The sequence below is a fragment of the Aedes aegypti genome, chromosome 1, assembly GCF_002204515.2.
Source record: "Aedes aegypti strain LVP_AGWG chromosome 1, AaegL5.0 Primary Assembly, whole genome shotgun sequence".
NCBI lineage: Eukaryota > Metazoa > Arthropoda > Insecta > Diptera > Culicidae > Aedes > Aedes aegypti.
The window spans coordinates 156,731,330-156,751,711 of NC_035107.1; the positions used below are offsets into that span (position 1 = coordinate 156,731,330).

At 44.5% G+C, this 20,382-nt stretch overlaps 1 protein-coding gene across 1 annotated transcript in view; it reads right to left on the reverse strand.

Annotated features, from left to right (window-relative positions):
• Window positions 1-20,382, reverse strand: part of LOC5568549 (structural maintenance of chromosomes protein 3) — a 70,830-nt gene that overhangs the window by 22,824 nt on the left and 27,624 nt on the right. The window contains exons 5-6 of the mRNA XM_001652309.2: window positions 13,662-14,316; window positions 13,366-13,597 (exon numbers count right to left, since the gene is read on the reverse strand). Of these exons, the coding sequence (XP_001652359.1) occupies window positions 13,366-13,597; window positions 13,662-14,316 (887 nt within the window). The remainder of the gene's footprint in view (window positions 1-13,365; window positions 13,598-13,661; window positions 14,317-20,382) is intronic.

Here is a 20,382-nt window from a genome sequence, read left to right on the forward strand (position 1 = left end):
TCCTCCAGGTTAGCTGCGTAGCCATGCAGCAACGAACATCGATGACACGCTTAGGGGGGTCCACCAAGGTAGCATGCTGGCGCTTTGCCAGCTTCCCAGGTGGTCCTCACCTCCCGTTGTCCGCTGAAAGCGGGCAGGGTCGACCACTACGCCCGCGCCCAGCTGCACCGCAGGTATCAAGAACTGATACTGCGGGCTTCGCAATTTGACCTACTGAAGGCTCAGGCCCTATCAGCTAGCACCAGCTGGGATTGCTGACGAAGGGGCCTCCACCTGCCCCGAACAACCAGAGGCTCGTACCAACCCAGTAGGCTGGCGCTACGACAGCAGCGCTACCAGGATGTTCTCCCCGCGGCCACTTAATCGCTGTAAGGGTCGATTTCGACCGTAGGGCACCGGTATGACCTACGTAGCCGACTGCGAACCCTTGGACCACCTGTTGTTTAGCGTCTGCACTAGCCACTCCTCGAGTCCACTCGCCACCTCCTTTGCAGTTCCGAGACGATGTGGGTGATAGCCGATGAAACGGCATTCCAGCCAAACTCGTCTTCACACATCCTCTGGACCAAATTGTCCGGAGTCGTGTCCCGACCGCATGTGGCTAACATGCGGTCACGCATTGTGCGGAAACGCGGGCACACGAACAAAACGTGTTCCGCCGTTTCCTCTAAACCTGCACAAACTGGACATTCGGGAGAACCCGCATGACCGAAACGGTGTAGATACTGTCTAAAGCAACCATGGCCCGAAAGGACCTGTGTCAGGTGGAATGTTAGTTCCCCATGGCGCCTATTGACCCAGATATCTAACCTCGGAATCAACCTGTGAGTCCACACTCCCTTGGTGGAACTGTCCCACGCACGCTGCCATTTGACCATGGAGGCCAGTCTGGCAGTCCTGCGTATGCCTCTTGTGCCGCGCATTTCGAAGCACTCTATGTCTTCCATGATAAGGATACCAATAGGCACCATACCGGTGATGACGCAGAGTGAATCGTGTGACACGGTACGGTACGCGCTCGCAACCCTCAGGCACATTAGCCTATAAGTACTCTCTAGCTTGCTACGGTAGCTCTTGGTACTTAAGGCCGTGCCCCAAGCCGGGCCACCATACCCCAGTATGGACGAGGCGACACTGGCCAGAAGCTTTCGCTTGCTGGCGTACACCGCAGAGCTATTGGACATCATCCGGGACAGTGCCACAATAGCTGTGGAGGCTCTCTTGCAGGCATAATCGACGTGGCTACCGAAGGTAAGTTTATCGTCGATCATCACCCCCAAGTGTTTGACGGAGCGCTTCGAAGTGATCGTGCAGTCGCCTACACTGATCACCGCTTGCTGCACCGACTTTCGGTTGTTGACAACAACCGCCTCAGTTTTGTGGTGAGCCAATTCCAGTTTCCTGGAGCTCATCCACTCCTCCACAATTGCGATCGAGTGGGCTGCAGTCAATTCCACTTCTTCGATCGATTCACCGTAGACCTCTAGCGTAATATCGTCGGCAAAGCCAACGATGACCACACCCGCCGGGAATTTTAATCTCAACACCTCGTCGTACATGACATTCCATAACACCGGGCCCAGGATGGAACCTTGCGGGACTCCTGAGGTTATGTGAAAGCACTTCCGACCCACCTCTGTGTCATAGACTAATACTCGATTCTGGAAGTAACTTCCGAGAATCTTGTACAGGTACTCGGGTATCCCCACACGCAGGAGCGCATCGGCAATAGCCGCCCAACTGGCACTATTAAATGCGTTCCTTACATCCAGAGTCACTACTGCGCAGTAGCGAATCCCCCTCCTCTTACGCTGGAGTGCTATCTCAGCGGTTTTCTTAACCGTCAGAATAGCGTCTACGGTGGACTTCCCTTTCCGGAAGCCGAACTGGTTGCTTGAGAGACCATTTACACTCTCAGTGTACCTCAACAGTCTGTTGAGGATGATCTTCTCGAGCACCTTCCCCGCCGTGTCAATCAAGCATATTGGTCTATACGCCGACGGGTCACCAGGTGGTTTCCCCGCCTTTGGCAATAGTACCAGGCTCTGCCTCTTCCACGCATCTGGAAATACTCCCTCGTCCAGGCATATCTGCATATCTGAAATATAGCCTCCAAGATTGCGACTTTGAGGGCCAGGTTTGGAGCTCCGTCCGGACCTGGTGCCTTCCCCATGCTTAGGGATTTTGCAATCCCTACAAGTTCCTCATCGGTTACTCTATCCTCATCGCCAGCCTCAATCCCCGGCTGTCCTACAAAAGGAGGCCATGGGCTAGGGTTGTGGCGCGGAAAGAGCCCCTCGATGATCCCCTCCAGCATCTGTGGAGATTGCTCCGTAGGAGCAATTGCACCTCTTGTCTTCGCCATAACGATCCTGTAGGCATCACCCCACGGGTTCGCGTTGGCACTCTGACAGAGTCTCTCAAAGCAGGCCTTTTTGCTTGCCCTTATCTCGGACTTCAGCGCGACTTTGGCAGCGGTGAACACCGCCCGTCGTTCTTCACGCTCCTGCTCGGTACGTGCTCGCTGCATCCGCCTCCTGGCCCGTAGGCAGGCACGGCGCAGGTTCGCAATTGCTTGAGTCCACCAGTACGTCGGTGGTCTCCCATTTCTAGGGTGGACTTTCCTAGGCATGGTCGCATCGCACGCACGCGAAAGCACCGCTACCAGTTCGTCCCCGCTTAGGCCGAGTAGGTTACGCTTACGACGGAGCGCCTCCCTAAGTACTTCGTCATTGAAGTACGATGTCTTCCACCTACGAGGGCTTGGCCGTGACCTAGCCGCTTCCTCTACGCGCTGCCTGCTGTTGTTGTAGTCGATACTGTAGCGAACCGCCAGGTGGTCGCTGTGAGTGTAGGCATTGTCTACCCTCCAGTTCGAACTACTCGTTAGGCCAGGACTACAAAAAGTAACGTCGATAATCGACTCCGCTCCGTTTCGGCTGAAGGTACTTTTGGTACCAACATTAGCCAGATCGACATCTAGCACGGCCAGTGCCTCTAGCAGGATTTGACCTCGCTGGTTCGTGATACGGCTTCCCCATTCCACGGCCCAGGCATTGAAGTCACCCGCTATTACTACTGGCCTTCGCCCTGTCAACACGGTCGTCATGCAGTCCAGCATCTGCGTGAACCGCTCGGTCGACCAACTCGGAGGCGCATAGCAGCTACAAAAGATGACCCCGTTTACCTTGGCGATCACGAAGCCCTCGTAGGTAGTAGACACCAACTCCTGGACGGGGTATTTACCCGTCGTCCATATCGCCGCCATTTTTCCGGATCCATCCACGACCCAGTTGCCGTTGCCGGCGGGTACTCGGTATGGGTCCGATATGATGGCGATGTCCGTCCCCCACTCAGCAACTGCCTGGTACAGCAGTTGCTGAGCTGCGTCACAGTGGTTCAGGTTCAGCTGCGTTACCTGCACTGTGACTTTCCGTTAATGGCTCGTTTGAAGGTCGGGCACCTTGAGCCTCCCGTTGGGTGATTGTTGTTCACGGACTTGCCGGAACAAATCAAGCACTTGGGAGGGTTCTTGCAGCCTAGTGCCTTATGACCTTCCTCACCACAACGCCTACACAACTTGGTCCTATCAGGGCCTTTACAGCCCCAGGACTTGTGTCCTGGTTCCCTACACCTAAAGCAGATCACCGGTTGCTCATGTATGTTCAGTGAGCATACTGACCAACCAACCTTGATCTTGCCTACCTTAGCGGATTTATTTGCGTCCGCCACAGGTAGGTGTACTAAGGCCACCTGAGTACCTGCCGGACCTTTCCGTAGCTGAACGGCAGCGGTGGGCACCTGAATCTCGCACTGTTGCCGCAGTGCTGTGACGAGCTCTTCTGCGTTGGTGATCTCGTCAAGGTTCATCACCTTCAGAGTCATTGACTGCGTCAGAGCCCTCACTTCGACACCCTCGCCAAGGACCTCTTCCGCCAAACTTTTGTAGGCGGCGCCCTTGCGCTCCTTGTCGCGCTTAAGCTCGAGAATCATTTCACCTGTACGAGTGCGTCTGACACTGCGTACGTCGGCTCCAAGATCTGCGAGCTTCGTGTCACTGCGCATCGCCTTCAGGACTTCCGAGTACTTGGACTCTTCCGTCTTGATGATGATCGCATCACCCTTTTCGCGCTTGGCACCTACCCTCCTACTTTTCTTAGGCCTGGTATCCCTGCGCTCCTGAACTTCCTGCTTCTCCTTCTTCTTCTTTCTTACTACGGTTGTCCAGGGGGCGTCCCCCCCTGATCCACCCTAACCTGTGGTGATTGAGGACCTCTCAAAGGTCGCAACCCCCTGTTCCCATCACTCCGTGAGGGGCCAGCCTTTTCGGGCCCACCCTTCTCGGCTTTCCGGGACGCCTGGCTGGGGTCCGATTTTCCGACACTTCTGCCGGTTTTCGGGGTTAATATCCGCCTGGCCTTGCGAGCGCCGCCGGGTAGCTCCTCCCCTGACGGCTGCCTCGCGCGCTTCTGCGATTGCTTGTTGTAAGCATTCGCTTCCGCACTTTTGGGGCTACCCGCGAAGACGAAGGGCTCCGTCTGGGTAGACTTCGGCACCTTCAATTCCACGGGTTCTGCCGCAGCCACAGTCGCCATGGGTTCAGCATGGTTCTGCTTGGCCGCGAACATCGACTTACGAAGTCTGAACAAGGCCTGCTTGAGGTCCTTGCTGATGTTAGACTTCGAGGACGCAAAGTCAATTATGGAGTCGAGCTGCTGTGCAGCCACTTCCATCGCAGAGAGCCCATCTCTACTTTTATTGATGGCCCTCATCAACCACGCTCCATCCATAACCTCACCCGATGCGTTAGCCGGGGATGAAATATGGTTTCCAGCACTGGCACTACGTGCACTGCTGCCTCCTCCTGCTTCCGCTCTCCTCAACGGAGACCTAGCTAACCCACTTCTTGCGAAGGGGTTAGCTTCCCTACTACTGCTACTACCTGCACTACTACTATTATTTTGATTTTGGTTTAAGTTTGTATTCATGATTGGATCCCACGAGTAGCACGGGAAAAGAGGTCCACCACGCCAGAGCCCTGCATTAACGCGGTAAGGGACAAAATACTGTGAGGGGTGCCCAGGTGCCCCACAGGCTCCGTTAACGGCCGAACATCTTTTTCACCCCTTCGACCATTCATTCCTCAGCACGGTTTTTCGCATAACACCTTGAATTGGGGTTACCCCGTTTGGTGGACTCTTACCACCGGAACAGGTCGTCCGTAGTTCTATTCTATACGCCGGAACTACACGGCTAATTGTATCCTATGTGGAAGTCCTTATCTTCCTGAGCAACTTTGCCGAAGACAGCAACCTTCTATGTGCTCGCAATCTCGAGTTATCGCATAATTAGCCCCTACCGGAAGTTCATATCGACGCTAGCGCCACGCGGTGGTCGGGTTCTGAACTGAATTGTATCCTATGTGGAAGTCCTTATCCTCCTGAGCAACTTTGCCAAAGACAGCAACCTTCTATGTGCTCGCAATCTCGAGTTATCGCATAATTAGTCCCTACCGGAAGTTCATATCGACGCCAGCGCCACGCGGTGGTCGAGTTCTGAACTGAATTGTATCCTATGTGGAAGTCCTTATCCTCCTGAGCAACTTTGCCAAAGACAGCAACCTTCTATGTGCTCGCAATCTCGAGTTATCGCATAATTAGTCCCTACCGGAAGTTCATATCGACGCCAGCGCCACGCGGTGGTCGAGTTCTGAACTGAATTGTATCCTATGTGGAAGTCCTTATCCTCCTGAGCAACTTTGCCAAAGACAGCAACCTTCTATGTGCTCGCAATCTCGAGTTATCGCATAAATAGTCCATACCGGAAGTTCATATCGACGCTAGCGCCACGCGGTGGTCGGGTTCTGAACTGAATTGTATCCTATGTGGAAGTCCTTATCCTCCTGAGCAACTTTGCCAAAGACAGCAACCTTCTATGTGCTCGCAATCTCGAGTTATCGCATAATTAGTCCCTACCGGAAGTTCATATCGACGCCAGCGCCACGCGGTGGTCGAGTTCTGAACTGAATTGTATCCTATGTGGAAGTCCTTATCCTCCTGAGCAACTTTGCCGAAGACAGCAACCTTCTACGTGCTCGCAATCTCGAGTTATCGCATAATTAGTCCATACCGGAAGTTCATACTGACGCTAGCGCCACGCGGTGGTCGAGTTCTGAACTAAATTGTACCTTATGTGGAAGCCCTTGTCCTCCTGAGCAACTTTGCCGAAGACAGCATTCTTCTATATGCTCCCAATCTCGAGTTATCGCATAATTAGCCCCTACCGCAAGTTCATGTCGACGCTAGCGCCACGCGGTGGTCGAGTTCTGAACTGAATTGTATCTTATGTGGAAGTCCTTATCTTCCTGAGCAACTTTGCCGAAGACAGCAACCTTCTATGTGCTCGCAATCTCGAGTTATCGCATAATTAGCCCCTACCGGAAGTTCATGTCGACGCTAGCGCCACGAGGTGGTCGAGTTCTGAACTGAATTGTATCCTATGTGGAAGTCCTTATCTTCCTGAGCAACTTTGCCGAAGACAGCAACCTTCTATGTGCTCGCAATCTCGAGTTATCGCATAATTAGTCCCTACCGGAAGTTCATATCGACGCTAGCGCCACGCGGTGGTCGGGTTCTGAACTGAATTGTATCCTATGTGGAAGTCCTTATCCTCCTGAGCAACTTTGCCAAAGACAGCAACCTTCTATGTGCTCGCAATCTCGAGTTATCGCATAAATAGTCCATACCGGAAGTTCATACCGACGCTAGCGCCACGCGGTGGTCGAGTTCTGAACTAAATTGTACCTTATGTGGAAGCCCTTGTCCTCCTGAGCAACTTTGCCGAAGACAGCAACCTTCTATATGCTCCCAATCTCGAGTTATCGCATAATTAGCCCCTACCGCAAGTTCATGTCGACGCTAGCGCCTCGCGGTGCTCGAGTTCTGAACTGAATTGTATCCTATGTGGAAGTCCTTATCCTCCTGAGCAACTTTGCCGAAGACAGCAACCTTCTATGTACTCGCAATCTTGAGTTATCGCATAAATAGTCCATACCGGAAATTCATATCGACGCTAGCGCCACGCGGTGGTCGAGTTCTGAACTAAATTGTATCCCATGTGGAAGTTCTTGGTCCCTGAAGCAAGTTTGCTGAAGGCAGTACGTTCCTATATGGCCTGCATCTCATACAATTTGGTGATGACTGCAGATTTCTGGACTGGGTGTACTGAAATTCCACGTGGCCAACATGGTCCCCTTCGTAGCCGATTCCCGGTGGCCACTGGAACCGGAACCGATATTCCAGGTACTGATCAGAATCTTGAGGAGTATATCTTTTGAATGCGGCATAAATTTCATTATTCGGTTGATATTTCGCTGATTTATAGGGGTATACATTTCTGGGTCATAATGACCCCAGTATCTTATTAAGTTGTTTTTTTGTGGCGCCATCTTAGAATCACCTTAAGAAAAAAATTTTTTGGTCTTGCGCTTCGTTTCCACAAAATATTAAAAGTCAGGAAATTTCAGAAAGATCCGTTTGATAACAACAGAGATATTGCAGGTTGAAATCCGATTTTGGGTCATAATGACCCCAGTATCAAACTAAGGTTAACCTGATAAACGATGCTTTCGGTGATAGTTTGCTCGTAGCAACAAACTGTGGTAATCTTGATTTGATGGTGGGTGATAATGATGAAACAAGGCAATACGCAGATCAAATTAATGCTGATTTTGAAAAGTTTTATCGACAAAAGCAGCCGAACGCCGAGAAGACTGTTAAGTATATGGCAACAATACGTTTGAAAGAGGATAAGTATTTCAATGTTTCCCCTCAACGAATGGGAAAATTTGAGAAAAATGCTGTTGATCAAATAGTCGAAGATTGGTTGCATGATGGTACGATACGCGAGAGTGAATCGCCGTACTCGAGTAGGGTGGTCCTTGTTAAGAAAAATAATGGACGGTATCGATTGTGCATAAATTTCAAGACACTGAACAAATTGGTTGAACGAGATCGATTTCCACTCCCGATAATTGAAGACCAAATTGCCAAACTAGAAGGTATGAAGTATTTCTCAACAATGGACATGAAGAACGGATTTTTTCACGTTGAATTAACTGAAGATTCTAAGAAATACACATCATTTGTTACGGAAAATGGGCAATATGAGTTTAACAAACTCCCATTTGGATATACAAATGCGCCTTCCGTTTTTTTGTCGCTATGTAGCAAAAGTTTTGAATGAGTTCGTCAAGTCCGGTGAGTTAGTTGTGTTCATGGATGATTTCATGCTATTCACGAAAACCATAGATGAGCATCTCGATCTCTTACGTCGTGTTTTCTCTGCCTTGAGAGATAACGGAATCGAATTAAATCTGGAGAAATGTCGATTTTTAGTTACACAAGTTGAATTTGTGGGATAAGATATTCGATCAAATCAGATCAGTCCATGTGAACGCCATGTAACAGCTGTCCGAGATTTACCGATTCCGCAAAATATCAAATGTCTGCAAAGATTCATGGGACTGTTAAGCTATTTTCGGAAGTTTATTAAGGGGTTTTCCAGTATTGCGAGTCCTCTGTACGATCTCCTTAAAAAGGATTCGGTTTATAATTTCGGTCCTGAACATCTAGAAGCGTTTGAAACTTTGAAATCCTTGCTAGTGTCGCGTCCCGTACTAAGCATTTATTCGCCAGTAGCTGAAACGCAGTTGCACACTGACGCATCAGCGCAAGGATTTGGTGGCATTCTTATGCAACGGCAATCGTATGACGGCAAGTTTCATCCTGTGATGTTCTTCAGTCGCAAAACAAATCCGGCCGAGAGTCGACTGCACTCGTTTGAGCTGGAAACCTTGGCTGTCGTGTATTCGCTTCAACGTTTCAGACATTATCTCATAGGAATACCGTTCGAAATTGTAACGGATTGTAAATCACTCAAGCATTCGCTAGAGAAACGGGACACCAACAGCAAAATTGCTAGATGGGCGGATTTTATCGCTGAGTTCGATAAACAGATTGTTCACCGTTCGGGAGATCGAATGCAGCATGTTGATGCGCTCTCAAGGATGTATGTTCATGCGGTGGAGGTAGATGAATATGGAAGTCGAAGTTTGTTTGAGGATTCATTGTACGTTGCACAAATTAAAGATGAAAGGCTTTGTCGTCTTAAATCGTCTGTCGAGGAAGGAAAAATTTCTGGTTATGAGATTCGTGATAATTTGTTGTACAAAGCAGAGAACGGTCGCCTTCTTCTGTATATCCCTGAAGAAATTGAGGAGTCGGTTATATATAGGTTCCATGATTCTCTCGGTCATTTTGGTAAAGATAAGGTTCTACATTTGATAAAACGTTCTTTCTGGTTTCCTAAAATGGCCGAAAAGGTTCTTGCACACACGAAAAAATGTATTTCCTGTATAATGTTCAATCCGAAGTCTAGGATAGCAGATGGAGAACTTCAGAGTATCGATAAAGGTAATCGCCCCTTTTGGATGGTTCATGCAGATCATTTAGGGCCGTTAGAAACTACAAAGGGGAAAAACAAATACGTTTTGGCGGTGGTGGACGGTTTTTCCAAATTTATTAAGCTTTATCCTACCAAGACGACGAACACGCATGAAGTTATGAAGCATTTGAAGTCTTATTTCATCAACTACAGTACTCCTAGGATACTTGTCACAGATCGTGGAGCATGCTTTACTTCTCAGGCGTTTAAAAGTTTTGTTGAGACGCATGGAGTTGTTCATAATCTCGCAGCAACGGCTTGTCCACAAGCCAATGGGCAAGTGGAAAGATATAATCGCACATTAGTACCCTTATTGGCAAAACTAGTTGAGTCCTCCGGTTCTTCTTGGGATAGTGCCTTGATTGACGCCGAATATCTTTTGAATAATACAACAAACCGTGGATCTGGAGCAATACCGTCGAAACTGTTGTTTGGTGTTCTGCAGCTACGCAAAATATCCAATGATGCCGTCCAGTATTTTCAGGATTTGCTAGAATCTCCAGATTGTGTTGACTTGAAGTCTTCTCGGAATGAAGCGGCTATTCATATGCGTAAAATCCAAGATTATAACAAGCGAAACCATGATAGTAAATGCTTGAAACCCGTTTATTTGGAGGGGGACCTAGTCGTGATCCGTAGCGTTCCGGTTGTTGGTGAGAATAAAAAGCTGAGGCCTCGATTCAAAGGCCCCCATCAAGTCAAGAAAGTGTTGGATAGAAACCGTTATGTTGTTACCGATATTGAGGGCTATTAGGTATCAGGGAAACGTTTTGAGGGAATATTCGACCCACAAAATATGCGGTTGTACAAGCGTGATCCCACGAGACCTTCGGATAACGGATCTGAAAGTGAATTGAGTGATAATGGGCAGTAATAAGAATTTTCAATTTATTACAGGAATGTTACAGAATCGATTAAGGAACTATTATCGATTGCCGTTCAGATCGCAACGATACATGAAACAAAAAGATAGGAAATTACCCCTCGATTTCAACAAACAGATCTTATCCCTTCAGTTTAGGTTCAGTGATTTGGGAGAGTTTTGTAGAGTATATGCGTTCACGTTCCCGCCAGCACACTTCCTGTTCAGCTAGCGTAGGAAAAACATCCCGAAATATAATACTACAATCGTTTAAATTGGAAAAGTGTTTGTTTTAAGTTGTCAAAAGTTGTGGAAAATAGTCTATCGATACTCTTGCTATCAGAGTTGCTTGCTGTCACTATCAACGCTTAAATTTTGCTGATTTGTACAGGCCGACTGCGATACAATTCGTATCAATCTACATTATATCAACATCACGCTGTCTACTCCATCACAAGTGCATTGATGGCGATAGACAATGGATATCACTGATGGGTTTAGTTTAGCCTTAAATTAAGCAGTTAAAATGACCATTTTCAATACGATATTTTTGACAGTATTGCAGATAGGTTGAAACTATTTGTTAATCACTAAAAAACAGTAAGAGCACGGATAATTACCACGTGATCACTCATTCTGCAGTGATTATGATCTAGAGTGCGATGTCGCATCACTGCTGTTGGTTGTCAAATCAAAGTGATATTGATAGCTCGCAAGTGATAGTGATAGTTCTAGACCATCAGCCATCAGCTGATATGATTGATATTAAGCAACTCTGCTTGCTACTGAACTAATGAAAAAAAATATTTCATAAGGTTTTTAAAGTTTATCATTAGGGGTCATGCACAAATTACGTCACGAGGGGGGAGGGGGTCAAGCCAAGCGTGACAAGCCTTACACAAATTTCGGAGGACTCATACAAAAAACGTGACAAGGGGGGGGGGTGTTTCAAAAAAGTTGAAATTTAGCGTGACATAATTTGTGTACCATCCCTTACATAATAGTCGCATTTCTAACTGTAGGTCGCTTTGTTTCTATTCGCCCCACTTTTTCTCTTCACCCCGTTTTACGATACTGTTGCGGTTGGAGGAAGTTGCCGGCGAACACCGAGTCTTTCAGCAGAAAGTGAAACATCTTCAATTGCTTCTGATCAGCTACTGTAGCTGTAACCAAGCTAGAAGTATTGCTGTTTGCATTTGAGATGCAAATCTTGACTAATCGTCCTCCAAATGCGGTAACACAAAACAATCAAAGGACACCTAGCAACGATTGTAAAAAACACCGCCGTCCTAGCAAGAAAAATCTATCTTTGACATCGCATTTCTCGTAACAAATCTTACCGCATTTGGTGTTCCCGCATTTGATATTTGCATTTCAAACGCACACAGCAATATATGAATTATATAGAGGATTAAATAAACTTACAAACTCGGTGGTTTTATATGGATAACATTTTTGTTCTTGCACTCCTCACTACAGCTGTTCATTTTTACTTCTAACCGTGTGCCTATTATTATTAGCTGTATGACTGTCGAGTGTGTCTTACATTTTCTAGGGATGCTAAATAATTTTGAATTATGTTATAAAAGGTTCAAATTTTAAAATGCGCTATAATGCGTAGCACATACTCTGGGTAGTCTATATAAATAAAAATGGAATGGTTTTCTCTCACTGTTGTAATCATAGGGTTCCGACGTGTTCGTGAGAAGAAGAAAATCAGAAAAGTCTCTGAAAAGTCGAAAAAACGGGAGAAAAATTATATGACAATTTGTATGGGAGAGTGCATGCCATTTTTGAACAGCCCACTTGATGGCAACACGAAGTTTGCCGGGACCACTAGAAGGCCGGATCACAGAAGACCGAAACCTTAAAATCAATTTTATTGAAAACCACTCATGAGTAGTAGGTATCTACTGATGTTTGACCATGTAACAGATCTCGAGTCCCATCATTGTTTCGCTTTTATACTAGTCCCTGGAGATTACTAGAAAAAGGGTTCTGCATTCACGTGAGTCCTTGAATTACCAGTCCTAGTTTAGTTAGTACTCATGGTTTTTGTCATGACTTCAAGTGTAGTCTCGGGACCAGTGCTGGGAATGGTACCTAATAGCAGTAGGCTTGAATTTCGAGAAACTCACGTGGCTCTTCCCAGTACATTAGTTCGTAAAACGTGAATCTCATCAAGAAACCTATGTTAAGTACATGAATTTTCTAAATCATTAGTGTCATTGAAGGCTCTAAATGCGGGAAATGCAGAGGGAAACAGAACATTTTTCTATAGTCATTTTGGATTGCCCTTAGCAACGGATGTTTTGCTATTTTCAAGACTTTTTGCCTACAGCAGCGATGGGCGTCAGTTTCACTTGCTCCTTCTTCTTCTTCTTCTTCTTTCTGGCGTTACGTCCCAACTGGGACAAAGCCTGCTTCTCAGATTAGTGTTCTTATGAGCACTTCCACAGTTATTAACTGAGAGCTTTCGTTGCCGATTGACCATTTTTGCATGTGTATATCGTGTGGCAGGTACGAAGATACTCTATGCACTGGGAATCGAGAAAATTTCCTTTACGAAAAGATCCTCGACCAGCGGGATTTGAACCCACGACCCTCAGCATGGTCATGCTGAATAGCTGCGCGTTTACCGCTACGGCTATCTGGGCCCGCTGCTTGCTCCGCTGACTGTGATTTGCTTTGCTTGGCTACTGTAGAATGAATATCAAGATTTTTCCTAACCCTGCTCGGGACTGACAAACTCCGAGTCTTTAACCATCTGCTAGGAAAAAAATAGACCCAATTTTAGAAACTATGGTCAATAACGGGGACTTTTGTAGCGATTCCTTCAATTAACAGAACATATTACCCTAGCCCAAAAAACAAGATTAGACTAGGATTCAGATAGGTGGATCTTACACCATAACGCACCAAGAAAAGGTGATCTAGGTACTCGTGTTACGGTACGGGTAGCCTGTTATGGCATTATGGCACATGAAAATTATACTCACCGTTTTCAATGACATTCGCTGATATGACGGATCAACTTGTGGCAACGCCCCAAGACTAGCGATCTTTTCGGTGCACTCCTCTATTTTCTGATGTAGCAAATTTTCCTTGGCAGCCCATTTTTCCATTCGCTTTGAATCCTCCTCCATCTTATCTTGAGCTTCCTTTTCTTTCTGCATCCAGAGCTCCAGCTCTTTTTGCAAAGCTTTCTGTTGTTTAACTGCTTCACTCACTCTAAAATACAAAAAATACAATTTCCATTATAGTAAATACATACATTGTTAACAACTAGACTCACTTTTTATCGATATCATCTACATCGCTCAAAACTTTCTTGATTCGCTTTTCTGTTGACGTAAGCTCAGTGCGGCAGTTTGTTAGCTGACGTTTACGATCTTCTACTGAAATTTCCTGCAGCGCCTGCACCAACTCATCCTTACGACGAAACAGATTGTTGGTCAGCAAATTCTCCAACTTGTTCTTTGTGACCTCCAAACTCATACGAGCAGTGAAAGCTTCCTTATTTTCCTGATTTAATTTACGAATTTCATCGTTTAGCTGATCAACCTCATGCTGATCCTGAACCGAAAGCTGCGACATCAATTCCTGATGCAACTCGTTCTCCAACCCATCCTTGGTGCTGTTCATCGCTTCCAGATTGGCTTTACATTGCGCTAAGGACCGTTCCTTCGGGTTCCGGAAGCGTTCAATCCGCGTCAGCTCATCCTTCATCAAACGAATATCTGCTTGGATTTTCTCGAATGCATCTTTTGATTTCCCTTGCTTAGTTTCGGTTTTTTGCATTTCGGAAACAACGCTATTTATGCTCGATTCTGTCTGTTTGAGCTCAGTTCGGAATTCGCTCAACTCTTTTTCCAAATCTTCAATCATTTGTAAATACTCAGATCGCTTTTTCTGCATTTCCAATCTTGATCGAGAAGTATTGAAGTAACCTGAAGGTAAAAAGTTTAAAGTTTCTATCAAATGGCACAAAGATTTTAAATTTAATTCAAGCAGTGTTTAATTAGAAAAATGATAGAAAGAGACAAGATTTGAGGTTAGAAGGTATTTTTTTATAAGCTGCCCATACTCGAGACCAAACAAGAACGTATTCCGGTGTTGGCTACGTTGTCAGAATGTATGGCAAACAAACATTGATTTTCCTTTAAACTATACCATCAGACCTCTATTCGTTGAATTTAATAAGCTGTACAATGAGCATTATGCCTGGTGATATAATGAGTAGAAAAATATGTTTATTTGTAGATAAAATTTCAGTTTTCAACCAGATAATACAATATATTTTACAACATACAATTGCCTTAAAACTGATTTAATTATCATATTGAAATCGCAGATTCAATATCAAAAATGTATTTAAATGCTATTTGATTGTTACAGGAAAATAACATGTAATTCATTGGAATTTCACGTAATATCGTCTGACAAATTGAATGGATTGATGTCTGACTGTTTTTGCGGTATGTGACTGTCACACGTGAAAAAATAGCGTTGAAAAAAATCTATTTGTCTTTACACGTAAACCTAAGCAAAAATAAAGTGAATATTTTTTTGGCTGTAGATTATACAAGAATTAGGGTTTCCTGGAAAAATCCCAAATTTTTAAAAACCCCTATATAGATTATATTAGAATAACTCCAGTGGAAATCTATAGAAGATCTTCAAGAGTAACAACTGGAGAAATTGACGGGAAAAGTTAGTAAATAAATCTTTAAAGGAGATCTTGAGAAAAAAATTAAAGTAGTCCCAGTGAAAATTACTCAACGTTGGAGTGCTCAAGGATTTCCAAGAGCGACTTCAGAAGAAATTCCTTTAAGAATTCATTAGAAAAACGCTAAAGGTTTTTCACTGGAAGAATTGGTGAAGTCTCCGAAAAAATTTCAGGAGTGATCCGTGAAACAATTATTGTAAGTATTTCAGAAGAATCTGTAGAGAAATCACTCAAAGAATTCCTGTAGCTTTTCCTCGAGGAATCTGAGAAGAAATCCAGAAAAAAAACTGTGGATTCACTGCAAGAAAAAGAAAATAAGGGACCATTTTAAATAAAAAAAACTTTAGAGACCATCCATTGAATATAACCACTTTTTAGTACCTTAATTCAAGCGGCCAAGTCTCTAAAACATGTCCGTAGCCTTGAGGTTACGCTTTCGCTTCATAAGCGGAAGGTCATGGATTCAATTCCCAGCCCCTCCAAAAAAAAAAATAACCCGTCCAGCCACCAGAAGACGCCGCACGGAGGACCGTGCTTAGAAGGGGAGCACATCCATCCTCCGTCAGTTTCAGATGGTGACTGAGACAAACTGACCCACTTCGCAGGCAGCTAGCCTCAAAACGACTCAGGAACACGGCAAAACGAACCACCGCGAGAGCAATGGACTATGGCTTATGGAAATCGATTGGACCAACAGCAGAGCACTCTCCTACCTGCTCGGTGTGAGAGCAAAAGAGCAGGAGAGAGTGAAAGCAGATGTAAATATAGATTAGTTAAAAATAGAACTGTATCGGTAAGGAAGATGCAGATAAACTGATTCCGGCACAGTAGTGGCCACGAGCACGACGTGCCTTAAAAAAAAAAAAAAGTCTCTAAAACATACTTGCTATCAGTGTCGTAAAAATTCAGCCGAATGATTCCCGATCAGTGCGAAAACGAACGAAAACTACGGTAGACACAACAAGGTAGGCTATTCCCACGTGTAAACAACGATCTTCCATCAAAACAGGTGTCGTCATTCCTATCGTCAAGCATGAGGCCTTGAGGATAGTAAAGGAGAGCAGGCCTTGCTTTCTTTTGCACTCGTTCGAGTTTGCGATAGGAATGACGTCACTGCCAAATGTCATTTTTCGGAGTATAATACCTTGCTTCTTTTTACCGTGAACGAAAACAAACTCCGCTAGCACGAGGTCAATCTGACTATGAAAGCGAATGTGACGAGAAAGAGAGTGGGTGCAGCACACGCACACCCCCACGTTCAGTGTCGCCCACTGTTGGTGTCATTCCAATTTTCAATTTCAACTGACATTGAGAATTGAATATAAAAAAATGGAAATGAATTTTATATCATTGGTGCAAGAAAACGACAATGTGATGCCTCCAGTTGATAAATAATAACATTTGCAATTTGCGGATGTTTTTGTAGGGTATTTACTGCCGTGAATCGCAGTCTCATCTACATTTTCGTCAGTTTTCAACATATCTTCCAATGCTCTTTCAGGAAAGTAGGAAAAAACAGCAAGTCAAATTGTCCCATAATGAAAAGTAACCGCATATCAGTACCACTACAGATTTCCGAACCGTGTAAAACAAAAATTAACCGTGTTTTGATCATCCTTATGTTTTTCTCAGAAAGATACCATACACACTTAAATTATTTTACGGATTCCTGTAAAATCTCAACAGCTGAACAGTTCGGTAAAATAAATTAACGGAGTACGGTAAATTTTTACAGTATTCGGTAAAAATCACCGGAATCCGTTAAATTCCGACGAAGTTACGGTGTTTTATTTCACAGAACTGTTCAGCTGTTGAGATTACGGTGAAATTCACCGTAAGAGCTTAGTGTGTAGTGAAAAGCAAACTGTGAAAGTTTCATTAACATTTGAATAGAACATTGTTTAAAAACATTTTCGTATGGAAAACGATTGTGGAAACTTCAAACCCCATTTTCTCAATGCCTACTTTTTACAGGTGGGGCTGACTTGCGATTCACGGCAGTTTAGATGAAAATGATTTTTTTTACTACCACCGAATATCAGTAGGTGGATGAGAATCAGTGTAAAAACAGTAATTGATAAACTGAATGTACGCTATATCAGATCCGTGCATATAACACAGCCCCTAGTCCATTAATGACATTTGACAATTCTGGCGATTTTTCGACCTCCCTCTCCCTATGGTATGATTTTTGTATGAAAATAAAAAATAATTTGTATGGCACATAAGATATCTCTATCTATTCCCCAGCCCTCAACCCATAACTCCTTACGCGATCCTTACGATCCCATATATTTTCAGTTCTTTTTTTAAGGGATGCACTTGGGAATGAACTCATGAATCGAGCTTATTTTATTGTTGATAAGATTGTCGACCCCGTCACAGAATGGCTTAAGAACGGGGTAATAGACTTATATGATTATTTCACTGTTGCATTGATCAAGTGTTCCGACGTTTTTGAGTGAAGGAAATGATTTGGAAAATTCTCTGGAATAACTGGAAAAACAATTGAAAACTAATCTGTTGTGATAATAAATCTTCGAGCTGTTTAGTGGAATACCTATAAGTAGATGAAAAACCGAATTTAGTAATATACCATTTAATTCCACTAGAGTTTGTATCTTTTGACAGATACGCGTATTTCGACCTCAACTGTAAGGCCGTCTTCAGTGTCGTGTACTACACTCGACTCACTAGTACACGACACTGAAGACTGCCTTACAGTTGAGGTCGAAATACGCGTATCTGTCGCGTATCTGTAAGATACAAACTCTAGTGGATCGAAATACGCGTATCTGTAAGATACAAACTCTAGTGGAATTAAATGGTATAGTACTTAATTCAGTTTTTCATCTACTTAATCTGTCGTCTTGTATGGGAGATTGCATGCCATTTTTCAGCAGCTTACTTGATGACAAAACGAAGTTTAACGGGACCACTAGTATTTAACATTGTTTTTACTTAACAAAAAATTAGAACTTTAGCACAGACAAACAGACGTTACACTCTCACCATTGTCCATCGACCACCTTTTTAACGGTCTATTCGAATTTATTGTAGGTGGTCAATCCACCACCCGCAGCGCTTTCATCGTTTTTGTTCGCATTTGACGTTTACACACTACCGCCATCTGTTGGCGATCATTTTGATCGTGGTTTGTTTTAAGTGTTACGTCTGTTTGTCTGTGACTGAAAGAGTAAAGTTTGAAATACAGTCCACATTTCTTTCCGTGTAAGTTTCTCTTTTGCATTACCTGAAAAATAAACAAACTTTGTATCTTTGTTCAGTTATGAAATAAACGCTGTACCGATTAAACGCGTTCGTGTTTTGCCTTTTCGTAAAAACCGAAGAAATCGCTGTCCAGACCACGCAAAAGTTAATTCCCGGAACATTTTTTGGTCCTATCGGAACCGGATGTGGACAGCTCGCGATTTCCCGGTGATTTAACCCGGATTCGTTACTGATCGGGAGTGAATTTAGTGGATTTGCACCGCGTGCAAAATGGCGTAGCCAATGATTGCAGTATACCGAGGTGGTGTGCGTGCAAAGATGCGATCGCAAATGCTCGATGCTTTGTGAATCGATTTTTAGTAGTGATGAAGTGATTGGATCTGCTTGAAATGCGGAAAGCTTGAATTGTTTAGTGAAAATCCATGATTTGGGTTTTAATTACGAAAATCAGCATCAGTGTGTGATTTATGCGCAGACAGTGCTCTGCCACCGGTGAAAAAAGCTCAAAGCTAGCAGAAAGAAGAATTAGGTTATGTTTGATTGTGGGCTTGCCAGAGCGAGTCCGCAAATGCAAAAGCTTGAAAGCTTTCAGGAGTGTGTTTGTCGCGATGCTTACCGAATGAAAGGAAATGTGTTTTTGGTGGTTGTCAATACAACAACCGAAGAAAACTTGTCAACATTGGGTTGACAACTATAGTGAAGTGAAAAACGAAATGTAACCACATAACCGAAAAATGACCGGAAAAAAGAAGAATCCAAAATTGAAGAGTGCTACTCAAAATGAAAATGAAAGTGATACACCAAAAGTGAAAAAGAGTCAAATCTCGAAGAAGAGTCTTCAGTTCGATCTCTCGAAAAACAAAAGTGACGAAAATAGAACAGAACAATTTCCATCGGTCGCTCCTGCTTCGACAGTGAATCAGCAGGTTGTTTCTGTTACTGTTGACGCTGCAGTTCACAAGGAACAGGATCCAACGCTCAGTGTTGCTTACCAAAAGCAACTTGACCGCGACAAGAAAGAGAAAGCAGGAATGGATCGTGCTTTGGAAAATTTGATGGATCGTCAGGATCTGATTATCGAAAAGCTGTTTCGGATTCAACAATCGATCAAAACGGAGGCAGCAAACAACATTCATTACCTGAACCTTCAGTTGCAAACGATTCAACGAGCTTATGATGAATTTGACGTAGTCCACACGGATCTTCTGGCACTACTCCCAAGGGACAAACGAGGTGAGTCAACCCAGAAATATCTAAACTTTGAAGTCTTGCACGGTCAGCTGTACGTTGAAGTGCAGACAATGATTGCCAATAAATTGAAAGCTGATACGAACGTAGCGTTGCCGCTAAATGCCAATGCATCTTCTCTTCAAACCAGACCTCAGGTGGTAAACAATGTTCCACACCTGCAGGTACCACTCCCAACGTTCGATGGGAAGTTGGAGAACTGGTACGCTTTCAAAAGCATGTTCCGCACCGTGATGGATCGCTATCCACACGAATCACCGGCAATCAAATTGTTTCACCTCAAAAACTCGTTGATTGGAGAAGCGTCAGGTAAAATAGACCAGGATATAATCAATAATAATGATTATGAATCAGCTTGGCGAATGTTAGAAGATGCCTACGAGGATCAACGTTTGATCATCGATACGCATATCGACGCACTGTTCAACCTTCCAAGAATTACAAAGGAGAATGGAGAAGAGTTGCGGAAATTGGTAGAATCATGCACAAAGCAAGTGGATGCATTGAAAAACCATGATCTTCCTGTGGAAGGATTATCAGAAATGATGCTCATCAACATCATTAGCAAGCGGCTGGATAGAGAGACTAGGAAACACTGGGAATCGTCATTGTCTCATGATGATCAACCTAGTTATGATGACTTGTTAGAATTCTTGAAGGATCGTTGTCGTATTCTTCAGAAACTGTCAAATCATGGCCAAGCCAGTCAACCTCAGACAGTAACCAAGCCCAAGCAACAGAAGGTTTTCGTTCAGACCAGTAAAGAAACATGCCCATGTTGCTCAGGTTCTCACAATATTTACAAATG